We start from the raw sequence: 12,553 nt of genomic DNA on the forward strand, positions 1-12,553 counted from the left end.
GGACAACTTCTAGAGGCCCAACATTCGTATGATTGGGGTGCCAGAAGGAGAGGAAAGAGAGCAAGAAATTGAAAACCTATTTGAAAAAGTAATCACAGAAAACTTCCCCTTCCTGGGGAAACAAACAGACAAGTCCAGGAAGCATAGAGGGTCCCAAACAAGAGGAACCCAAAGAGGCTCACAGCAAGACAGCATAATTAAAATGCCAAAGGTTAAAGACAATGAGAGAATCTTAAAAGCAGCAAGAGAAAAGCAGTTAGTTACCTACAAGGGAGCACCCATATGACTGTCAGCTGATTTCTCAACAGAAACTTTGCAGGCCAGAAGGGAGTGGCAAGAAATATTCAAAGTGATGAAAAACATGGAACTACAACCAAGATTACTCTACCCAGCAAAGCTATCATTTAGAACTGAAGGTCAGATAAAGAGTTTCACAGATAAGAAAAAGCTAAAGGAGTTCATCACCACCAGACCAGCACTACAGGAAATGTTGAAGGGTCTTCTTTAAGAAGCAGCTAATGAACAAAAGAATCTGACCAATTAAATAGATCCAGAGACATTGACGCATGCAACAGATGATCATATTTCAGAGGAAAGAGGGAAGGAGGGTCGGAAGAGATTAACTAAAGAAGTTATATGCATATATGCATAACCCATGGACACAGTCAATAATGGGGTGAAGGCCTGGGGAGGGGGTGGGAGCGAGGTGAAGGGGGTCAATTGGGGGGAAAAATGGGACACCTATAATACTTTCAACAATAAAGATAAATTAAAAAAAAAAAAAAGAACAGGGACTATCTTTAGTATGTATTGCCTTGCATCTTGTGATCTATTTTTATTAAACTAATGCTAAATAATGATAAAAATCCTATTTGGATCAGACTGCTTTTAAAGGCCTGGGACTATAACCCATGGTGTCCTTTGGACCTGACAAGCAATTGATGTACTAAGTTAATTCTGTTGAATCTTACTCAGCCTTCTACTTGAAGGGGAATTCCAAAACTTTCCTCAAAAGATTTTTCCATTGCTAAATATCTTGAATTTTCCCAAGTATTTAGATTAACAAACATTTTCCACTGGATTTCAAGCTTCTTGCTACTCAGTCGAGTAAAGACTGAGAGTGTTCTTCTTTAGGCGATTTCAGATTAACTGGGCAGGCCTTACATTGTGCTAACCTACTGAGTCCATAGCAGTTTTTAATTTTAAAAAATTTCTTAAGCCTAATAATCTACAGGCTCATCCTGTATGAAGTCACTATAGTCTAAACAGTGCCAAATTACCTACTCACTGCTCTGCCTTCTGTTACAAGAAAATACCCTAGACCTTCTCCAGACAGCCTTTGGTCTATTCCAACAGGAATGTGTCCCTCACCCCATACTTACCCCTCCACCCTACCTGGTAGGTTCCTTTCAGTTACTTCTGCCTTCATCCTTTTTCACTGCCTTCCCTTGGGAATAGAAGTGATTCACCTGGCCCTTTGTTTGCCATTTATCACAATCTTTCTCAAGCTCTCCTTCTTCCTCTCCACCCCCTTTTTTTCTGGTGGGGTAATCCCTACTGTCACCTCTGCATGAGCTAACGTAGAGGAGGTTGGGGGTCACTTACCTTTATCCAAACCAATCAGAAATCCCTATTCGTAAATCACACTATGCAAGGATGTTTTTACAGCTCTTGCCTCATTAACTTAGAACCTAATATAAATAGGAACTATGTCCTTTAGGATTTCTTAAGCAATCATTAAAACAAACACACCAAAATTGGGCCCTTAAGTGGACCTAATATAAAAGAACAGGCAGCCCAAATAATTCAACATGCTCTGCTTCTGTTTCCAGATATTCTTTTTTGGCTTTCATGGGAGAATGCTCATGGCAGAAACCTGAGTGCACTAGCCTATGCAGGTGACCTGGGATCATCCCATTGTACTGATTCTGTACTTCAGTGAGTCAAGAATGGCCAAAAGAGGAGATGTTACTGGTGTAGGTGGGTGAGGCAACCTGAGTTTTGTGGGGTTGACAAAGTATGTTTGAAGAAAGTGAAGTTCTGAACATGAGAGAATACCGATAAATTGGGGAAGCACTAATTGTTTTGTTTTCTTAGTAGTGACACATTTGCCATCAGCCAGCCAAATGTTCCAGCCAGGTTTTCCTTATGACCAATAACATTTGAGAGACAGTTGGCTGAAATGAAGAGTTCAACCTGTGGCCAATAAATAGTTTTAGTTTTACTTTGTGTGAAGTTAATAACACCCTGGTGTGTGTTAAAACCAATTTTTGACCTTTTGAGTGCTGTGATTTTAAAAACTCAGCTAATTATTTCTATATTGAGCTACATAATGCTTAACATTCAGAGTTTTAAATATAATTAAGTCAAAATTAATCACTACTTTCTAGAGAAAGTATCTTACTACATATTTCATTCTAGGAAAAAAGTATAAATTTGGCTACTTAATAGTAGGGTACTCTGAGATCCTTAGGGAATATAAAATGAAACAGAAAGTCTCGTCATGACTTACATCAGATCAGGGCGGTATCTATGAATAATTGCACACAGAGCCAGGCCACTTTTCCAAGACATGGTGAGATCTGTCACATTGACCCCTGTGTAGCCATCTGTCTGCCTTTGGCACCAACCAAGCAGTTTGCTTGAACGAGGTACAGACTCTAAAAGAACAAAAAAAAATAATGAAAGTGTGGTCACCTAGCAGCATTAATATGAGATCCTCTTTGTAGTACACATATCCAGTTTGAAAAATTACTGAAGGTTGTAAGGTATTGTGATAAATAAGCTATAGATGTCACAGAATCCTCATTACCATAATGTGAGGTAGGTGTTTCCCTCATTTCATAGACAAGGAATAGAAAGAAGCTCAGAGATAATATATAACCTGTTCAAGACCACACACTTCACAAATGGCAAAGCTTGGACTGGGACCCAGTTGTACCTGACCCCAAAGTAAGATTATGGTCCACTGTCCTCTTTCCATCCTCAACATCAATACCAGATTTAGGCCTTTAAAACTGTTAGCTGATTACTGTAATGACATTCACCTTCTCCATCCCATCTCACATGTAAAGGTATACTCACGTCACTATCCTTTAAAACAAATCTTCAGGGGCCCTTCAATACACACAAAATATGGGATGGTCTTTATCTCTGACACTGTATCCTGGCAGTATCTCAGTTAAGACGCTGCTGCTTCTTCCATAAAGCCTTACCCCCAAACCTTAGCTGACGTACGTGTGTGCCTGCATGCTCTCCTTCTCTCTTTTTCTTTCTCTTTCTCAATAGCATCTCTATCTGGTTTCTCTTTATATCCTCATAATACCCTAGACCAAGGTTTCTCAACCTTGACACTACTGCTATTTTTGGCTGGGAGCTGATTTGTGCACCGTAGGTTTACCTGCAACCTTGAATGCCAGTAGCATCCTCCCCAACTCATGACAATAAAAAATGTCTCCAGAAACTACCAAATGTCTTCTACGGGGCAAAATCACCTCTGATTGAGAAACTACTGCCTTACACAATAAGAGCTCAATGAATAATTATAGACTTCTTTGAATAGGTTACCTGCATTTCAAAAGGGCATTACTAGAACTTACCATTGCGAGTCAACTTTGGAGTAGTTCGGGAATTCACCAGGTTCTCCATCTCTAGGTGAATATCTTTTGTTTCTCCAGTATCATATAAATGGCGCACCTGGCAGAAAGGTAAAAAGTTGTAAAGAAGGAAAATCAAACACCAAGTAACAAATTCCCACCTGAGAAGAGAATGACAGGTGAAAGACTGGGATAGCAGAATAGCAAAGTTTAAACAGAAGTTATGATGATGACCTTTAAATCCTTTCTGGAATGTGGTGGGGTTACAAATAAACAAATACATATTAACTGTCGGAAGTTGTGCTAAAAATTCACTACTCAGCCACAGAAGTCCCTTTGATAATCTCTGTTGGACCTATTTTGGGAAAAAAAAATAAAAAAAATCTACTTTTTTATAGACAATACATATAGTAAAGCTTGATGCATTTTTATAAATGAACTTACCCATATAACAACCCAGATCAAACTACAACATCTCCAGCCTTGCAGTCAGTATTCTGATCCGAAAGGTTACCACTATTCTGATTTGTATCATCAAGGATTAGTTTTGCTTGTTTTTGAACTTTATATAAATGAAATTATACAGTACATATTCTTTTGTGTATGGATTCTTTTTTTTTTCTTTAATGTATGTTTATTGATTTCAGAAAGAGAAAGGGAGAGGGAGAGAGAGAGAAACATCAATGATTAGAGAGAGTCATTGATTGGCTGTCTCCTGCATGCCCCCTACTAGGAGTCAAGCCTGCAACCTGGGCATGTGCCCTGACTGGGAATCGAACCATGATCTCCTGGATCATAGGTCGATGCTCAACAGCTGAGCCATGCCAGCTGGGCTGTGTGTGGATTCTTTTATGCATTGTTAATGTCTCTGAGATTCATTCATGTTGAATGTAGCAATAGTTTAGTCTTTTTCATGACAGTACATGTTCCATCGTATAATACACTACAATTATTTTTTCATTCTACTGCTGATGGATGTTGAGGCTGTTTCCAGTTTCCACATGTTATGAATAATGCTCATTATGTGTTTTTTGGTGCTCATATGCACTTGTTTTGTTGGGTACATTGGACCACTAGTGCTGCCCTCTAACAGCAGGTTTCATGGATACCAAGTACAGAAGGTCTAAAGGTGTCAACTTCAGGTAGAGAGTGAATAAAAAATTACACTAGAACATAGGCAAATATGTTGAATGGGCTACTTTCTAAAAACTGGTGGGCTCTTTGGGATAATTATGCTTTGTAAAATTATCATAACTTCTGTCTAAACTATGTCATTCTTAATGTAGTTATTAGGCTTTAGACATTCTGAGAAATAACTCAGTACAAAAAAATGACCAACAATATCCTTTACTTGTAGAGAGTGTCTTTTCTTTCAAAGTTCTTTCCAGTGAACAATCTCAGTTGTCCTCACAATGATCCTGTGAGTAGCAGGGATGATCACCTTCATTTTACAAATAAAGAAACTGAGGTTCAGAGAAAGTGAAATGACCTCTCCAAGTTACAAGAGACTGGTGATGATAATGCAAGTGGGTCACATTTCCTCACTAGTGAACAAGTGCTCTTTCTCTACAAGATACCACTTGAATCAGGAGACCTGGGATAGAGTCCTGGATCTACCATTTTTGTCACATTTGATCTTCTGGTAAGTCATTCAACAACTTTAGCTGCTCAATCTGTTGATGGAAAATAATATCTACTTCAACCAACTCAGAGAGACATCTACTTGAATTTACTGAGATAAGTGTTGTCTAAATGTTTGTTATTAATAGGCACATTTCAATATTCAGAGGTCTGATCAGTCCTAAAAAGGACCCAGATGTAGATCACTGACTAGAAGGTGCTTACCTGGCTTGGCCGGAGGAAGTTGATGTTAATATTGGGATATCTGGTCACAGGGTCTATGCTGTATTGGCTGAAGTTTTTACTCACATTCTCAGGGGTGGTCTGAGGCAGCAACCTATAAATGCTTTCCCTGCAATAACACAGCAATATACTCAGAGCATGACAAGCACCATGAACATCTTCCTCTCCTTTGAGAATATTTCTATTTTTTAAAAGTTCCCAAATTATCTGAAGGATATGACAAATCCTCATCCTTGACCAGTTTCCTCCAATCCTACATTAGCTCTAGCTTCCCTTTCCAACCAGCTCAGTGATTCTACAGAGAACAACAAGGACATTGCTGTGGGCAGAAATAAAAAGTTTGACTCTAATTTAAAAGGCAACTAATTTATTGTTTTGTTTTTTCAAGTATGCCAATATTTAATGTTTAAGAGAATCACAGATACAAAAGGAACTTATCAAATTATCAGAGTACCTTAAGTAACAGACTTAAAATGATATCAACCACCAATTTCATCCAGGAAATCTTGTGTCTCTAGTTTTTCAGGTTAAGGCAATTGTTCTTTATCAGCAAATCCCAGGATTCTTACCTCATTTGCAATAATCTGCTTCAAAATATCTGACATTTGAAAGCTTGAGAAATGTTTACAAGCACTTTGGTATTTTCCTTTGAATTCAAAGTCACTTTTAATTTCTTCTCTTATTTTAGTATGTCCCCTATTACCACACTGATTTCATTAGTTTAAGTCTTTCTAGTTTAAGGACCAGAGGATTTAATGTACTATTTTTATGTATTTGTTTATGTGACTGTCTTAAAGGACTCAGGTACCATCCTTCTAAGGTATACAAAGATTCAGATACCATTAGTTGGCAACAAATTTAGTTTGGAAAGGGATGAGAGAAGAGCACTTAGATTAGATAACCTTTAAGTTTCTATAATTTCTTGAATAAATATCTTGCCTTTCCTCTCTTAAATATGAAAATATCTTTAATTAAGACAGGAAAAGAGAGAGAAGGAAGAACCTGTGCTTTGCCTGCAGAGCAAACCACTCATCACTTCCAATTTTCTCACAAAAGGGACCCATGGTTACTTCCCATTACCTCTCTGCCAGGACTTCCAAGGGACTTGTTCCTAGAGACCAACTTCGTACCATCCAGGCAGAGTCCATAGCAGCTAGAAAGCCCCGGGCAATTCCTGTTCCCATTGGCCAAAAAGGCTATCAAGGAGATACAAAACAAAAAATTAAAATAAATTACCTTTAAAAAGAGAAACTAAACTAAGGAACTAAGAAAGAGTTAGCTGTTGAAAGTAGCTTTTGGCAACTGTTCAGATACTGCTCTTCTCCGCTTCATAGGTCACGTCAATTGCAGCATTTCCATTGCTACTTTAGCAAGTCTGGGTTCCTGGTGGCCTGTAATGCTTCCCTATATCAGGAAATGTAACTCCTACAGGGAGTTCACCTATGTGGTATAATGTTGTAGACACTCACTCCACAACCCAAGTACCTAGATTTGTTTCCAATCACTATTAAGTGCTGCCATCCTCAATGCTCACCTCTAGGAGGCTGTCCCCAACCAGAGCCACTAGTAACTGGTGTCCGTTCTGTTCTCGCACCAAGGCGGCATTCTCTGAAGCGTACATACAAGTGAAGTCGAACATGGCCACGTCAGGCTGCCCATAGTGATTGATGGCAAAATCCAGAGATGGCAGCTGCTGCTGGGTGGAGAAGTCTGCTGCTTCCCTGGCATAGTTCAGCAGAGCCTCTTGGTCCACATTCTCCCGGGAAAGCAAGAGCTCTGTGTCGGCATAGTCCTATCTCCAGAGAGGGAAGAGGCTTGATTGAAAAGTCCAGGTACAAGTCTAGCCAACTCAAGTCACACTACGCATATTAGACATAACTGAGTTTTCACCACCTTTCCATTTCCCCTAGTGATTTTATATTCCAAAACAAGTCTTTTACACATATTACAAAGAAAAAGAGGAAGGCTGTTTCTAAAAGAGCACAGGTTTTGCTGCCTAAAAACATAGTCCTGGCTTTTCCATTCGCTTGGAGCAAGTTACTACTTCTTTGATCCTGTCCAATCCACCTCACAGAGTTGTTCTGAATACCAAATAAAATAATTACTGGTAAAATGAAAAAGCACTTTATAGTTTATGTTACTATCAGCAATTATTACCTTCTGGATAGCAAATAGCTTTTGGCAACTGAGACCACATAAAACACTCAGCCTTGCATAACTCCACAAACCCAAAGGAAGAGAACCCCAACCTTTATTGCCAAAAGGATGTAGAGGTATGAGCGGCAGCAGTACAGAGGACTGGGAAGATATATATTCAAAATGGAGCAGAAATTGAAAAATTAATAATAAGATTCTGAAAGCCTCCATAGAACCCCACCAACAAAGAAAAACAATAATGAGAAAAAAGGGGCTTTCCACATAAAGGACTGAAAAACTCCTTTTCTGTTTTGGAGGTTCCTGGCATACTGAGCCAAATCTTTATTCTCCGAAAGTGGAGCCTATGGTTTCAAAGCATCCCTGATGGTACTTTCAGTTACCACTACAACATGTTAAAAGCCAAAACATAAATATTCAAGTTGGCCCTCAAAACAGTGTTTGTTCACCATTAAGTAAGCGGTGAGAATGAATGTAGTACTTAGCAGCACACATAGTAGGCATGGTCCCTGCCCTCTAAAAAAAATAAACAAAAAGGAAAAGTAAATGAGGTCTTGGCATTCCAGATCGTTCCTACATTATTTCAACTGATACCACTGGGCACACTGTCTATTTCTTATTGATAAAGTATTCAAATACATCTTGCTTATGCTCTTGGCAGAATGGGCTGTACATACTGCTTGGTCCTGTTTCTCCTTATAGACATAAAGGACCACAAAGTTGAGAAACAGATTCAAGGTAACAAGTGGAAAGAGGCTGTGCTGTAGGCACATGTTCATAAGCTCACCCCTACCACTGCTCTCAGATAAGGCTACAGTATACTTCAGATTAAAGTGACCAGATTCATTAGTATCCTGCAGAGACAAAGGACACCCTGAAATTCAGCTATGAGTCTGTGGTGGGAATTGAATGGGCCTGAGTCAGCACATCTGGTGCCTCTTCTCTCCACTGCATAATGCAGGGACAGTAATTCTCACATTGAGACTAAGTCAGATTTAAGAAATTCTCCTTAAGGAACCCTCCCCTTAAGAAACCCTCTACCCTGTGGTTTTCTGATTTCATATTCAGATCATCATCTCAGGGAATGTCACACATTTAGTCACCTAGAAAAAAGGCTGAGCAGGACCTGGCTAAGGATGAACAAGAAGCCCTCACTGTTAGGTTATGCAGAGGTCTAAATACACCCTGACCCAATCAGGGTTCCCTGGACCTCTGACAGCCACATTTATACCAGAACCATTTTCAGGCTCCCGTAAACATCAACTATTGCTTCTTGGTCAAACTCCATTCCCTCTAGCACCCCTTCCAAAAGACAACCTATTAACTAACCAATAATTGGTCATATATGAAATTCTCTAGAACCACAAATCAAATCACCTAAATTAAATTGAATATTTATTCCTGAAATATCTGAGACTTGCTTTGGAAGAATCCAATTGCAGGACTGGGGAGTGAGTTGGGTACTACTGAAACAATATTGGCCATGTGTTGATAATTGTTAAAGCTAGATAATGGGCACACAGGGGTTCATCAGATGATCCTCTCTACTTTTGTGTATATTAGAAAATTTCCATAACAAATGTTATTTTTTAAAGTTTAACTAAAAAACATTAGCATACATGTTACCAGGAGATGAGTTAGGAGCTCATTTTTATTCCCTTGCATGAAAAACTCATCTGACAATAAAATTCTTTCTCTTGGTGATCATACTAGCCAGTAAAACATAAAAAGAGGTTTGAAAGAAACCATCACTTACATGCAGTATCACACCTTTGTCCAATAAGCTCTGCTTTTTGGCTGTCATAACAAAATAGTGCGTGTCATCTTTGTAGTAGACAATGTTCTCCAAGTCGATGCCTACAATCAGAAAACAAAAATGTATGTATAAGGGTTTGCTGAGAAGAAGGTATTTTAAGGCAACCAGAGAGATTGTACATGGGTCCACAGAGACCAGGGTTGTAAAAGTCTAGGCAGGGAAAGAGAAAATAAAAAAGATGTCTGAGCCCAGATTCTCACTTATTACACATTCAGTTCATAAAAAGAGGAGGAACTTTATCTATCCTTGTACTGCTCTGTAATTCACTTGACACCCTAAGTTATCCTAAAAACAGTGATCAATAGTAAGCAGAAATATATAAGAATTGGAAGAAAATGAAAGATTAACCTCTAGTGAGATGGTCTGGGTTGGTTATCAGGTCAAGCCTCTTTTATAGTCATCAAGGCAACTGGGGGAATCTCTTAGATCAGGACAGACAACTGGATACCTGGAAGCAGAGAGTGAACTACTGACTTTTAACTTCAATTAATCTAAAAAAAAGGTGTAATGGAAATAAATCATGTTCTGAAAACAAAGAATTGGAATCTGCTGTACATTTTTGTTGCATCAAAACATCTAAGTCAGTCTATTCAAAAGCTACCATATAACAATCTCATTTCTAACTAGCACGTGGTTTACTTCAAGACCAAAGTGGAAATCAGGAAGAAGACTATACACTCAACGACTAAAGTCAGGATCTCAATAAACAAGAGTTTATCAACCAACAGGTTACTGCATTAAGTACCATCACTCAGAGCCACAGTGCAGAGGAAGGGGTTGGAGAAGACTTGGTAAAAGGCAGAATGAACACTTAAACAAATAAAAACCCAATCCAGAGTAGCCCAGCCCCTGTGATGAAGATAAAGAACATCAGAGAAGGCAGTGGTGATATAGAAAGCATTATGCTCAGAACAAAGCATGGGAGTGAGGAAAGAGCAGAGGGGTAAATGATACGCAGTAACACCAATGACAACCCACCACACAAAACTATGCAAGAGAAAGCCACAAGTAGTTATTTAAAGTTCTATCCTTATTGCTTTTAAGGCACTGACACCAACCTGTGGCTTCCCTCAGCTCCTGAAAAAATTTTTGGTTGAATATAAAAGCCACTCCACTGATCTCTTCTACTTTGGCTTCTGCTGTTGTATTTCGGTTAATAAAATTTGCTGTAATGGCAATGGCCAGTTTGCCTCGAAATTCTTTCCGATGAAATCCTAGAGGGAAAGAAATTTTCAGATGTAGCAACAGCTGGCTAGAGAGGAAGGAAGATCACTTCAAACAGGATGGGGGTATTAATGATGCCATTTGGGAACATAGGTGATAGGAACCAATGCAAAAATTTTAGGGCAGCTCTTCTTAATCTGAAAATAAGGTGTTTACCCACCAAAGAATATAACAATCAAGAAAAGAAGTCAAAGCCTCCCACACACTAACAAAAAATTTGAAATCTGACTGACCAGAATATTACTCAATGCTAAGAATTCCATTTTTAAAAAAGGGAAAGCCATCTTTTTATTAAACTGAGATTTCATCCTGCAGTGCCAACTGCTCAAAGTATGGCTTGTCTCCTAGTACCCTAACAAGAATGCCCTGTAAGAAGTAGCCCAAGTACCAGTTGGCTAGGGAAGGCTGGGCCTGCCATTCAATTAGAGGAGGTGGCACATATATGCAGATTCTCTTTGGTGATACAAACTCTCACCCCGGGGTTTGGAGAAGGTCACCCTTTACTCTGCAATAAACCAGGCAAAGGAGCATTAACCAATACCTTCCAAGGTGTTCCTACGGCCATCCCCTCCAATGATCACTTCAAATTCATATTCTGACACAGGATGGGTTTTAGGGTGCACCAGTGCCCGCCAACCTATCCCTGTGGACCAAAGTCAAAATGAAGGTCATTGCCCAGATCATATTCATACATTTAAGACATCTCAAGATTCCCAGTAGGCAGACTCCAAGCCAAAAACAGTAGGTCTAAAAGCACTGGGTACAAACCACAGAAAGAAAGAGGCCTCACAAAGGAATGTTCCCACCACACGATTTTCTGTAATGAATACAAGTGCCTGCAATGCCTAATACTATCTCAAAGGCCTCCTCATTAAGTCAAAAGTTCCTCAAAAAATATTGGTTATACAAATAGAGAAGCCCTTTTTAACTAGTTCTGAAAACCACCTGCAGATTCCTATAGTTTTCTGCTTTGATCTCACCTTTTCTCACCCATTCAATGCCCTTTTATCCCTCCTCCCTTTGTCCAATCCAACTCACGTTCATTTTCTTGGTCCTCAGGAGGGTGTACAAGTCCTTGGAATTCCACATTGACATGGATTTCAATGCCTAGGATCAATGCTACTTTCAAAAGTATTAGTTGAAGCTGACGGATACCTGGGTAAACAAAAAGATAACACGCTAAGATACACTGAAAAAAGAGTACCAATTAGCAGTCACCACTTAGTTCCCACCTGTCCACCTACGTAGAGTTTATCCAGATTCTCAAATCTTCCTGTAACAGGAGACATTTTCCAAGCCATGTTCCACAGCTTCTTTCTTTATTAAGAGCAAGAAATGTTCTAGAGACACACACACAAGCCCACTCCTACCTCTTGGGTGAGATATTTAAAACAACCAAAAGCTGAGACAACATGAAATTGTGGCCAACAGGAGACCCTCCTTTCCATCTTCCCCTGATTCAGTCAGAACCACAATTATTTAGCAGAACCTACAATCCTTACAGGACATAGTAGTTACCAGAGGAGGCAGAAGATGTGCACCAGGTGTGCTTTCCAATTTGATCCAAAGGGACTGCACTACTTTCTGGGATTCCAGATATCTCTTTCATCTTATTACCTCACTGATCTTCACAGAAGTTTACAAGGTGAGAAAGGGAAACCTCAACGCAAGCTTAGTAGTCTCTTATCATTCTCCCTCCCACCACTGGTCTACAGTTGCAGAAACTAAGGCTCAAACTGAATGAAAATCTTGCTTATTATCCTAGTGAGATTTATTTACTTAATATTCAGTGAGTACCTGCAAGGTGCCAGGCATGGCAGCAGCCCCAGAGATAAAGAGATAAAAATCTAGTCCCTGATGTAGGACACAGCTCCAAGACAAAGCCTGCCACACATAAGGC

At 39.4% G+C, this 12,553-nt stretch overlaps 1 protein-coding gene across 12 annotated transcripts in view; it reads right to left on the reverse strand.

The window, feature by feature from the left end:
* MICAL3 (microtubule associated monooxygenase, calponin and LIM domain containing 3) overlaps positions 1 to 12,553 on the reverse strand; it is a 232,827-nt gene that overhangs the window by 117,451 nt on the left and 102,823 nt on the right. For all 12 annotated transcript variants that reach the window (XM_081129907.1, XM_081129909.1, XM_081129904.1 and 9 more), the window contains exons 4-12: positions 11,692 to 11,808; positions 11,195 to 11,296; positions 10,488 to 10,643; positions 9,370 to 9,470; positions 6,994 to 7,251; positions 6,540 to 6,655; positions 5,442 to 5,568; positions 3,600 to 3,696; positions 2,513 to 2,660 (exon numbers count right to left, since the gene is read on the reverse strand). In XM_081129907.1, coding sequence (XP_080986033.1) covers positions 2,513 to 2,660; positions 3,600 to 3,696; positions 5,442 to 5,568; positions 6,540 to 6,655; positions 6,994 to 7,251; positions 9,370 to 9,470; positions 10,488 to 10,643; positions 11,195 to 11,296; positions 11,692 to 11,808 — 1,222 coding nt within the window. The remainder of the gene's footprint in view (positions 1 to 2,512; positions 2,661 to 3,599; positions 3,697 to 5,441; positions 5,569 to 6,539; positions 6,656 to 6,993; positions 7,252 to 9,369; positions 9,471 to 10,487; positions 10,644 to 11,194; positions 11,297 to 11,691; positions 11,809 to 12,553) is intronic.

Source organism: Miniopterus schreibersii (genome assembly GCF_964146895.1).
Source record: "Miniopterus schreibersii genome assembly, chromosome: 2".
Taxonomy (NCBI): Eukaryota; Metazoa; Chordata; class Mammalia; order Chiroptera; family Miniopteridae; genus Miniopterus; species Miniopterus schreibersii.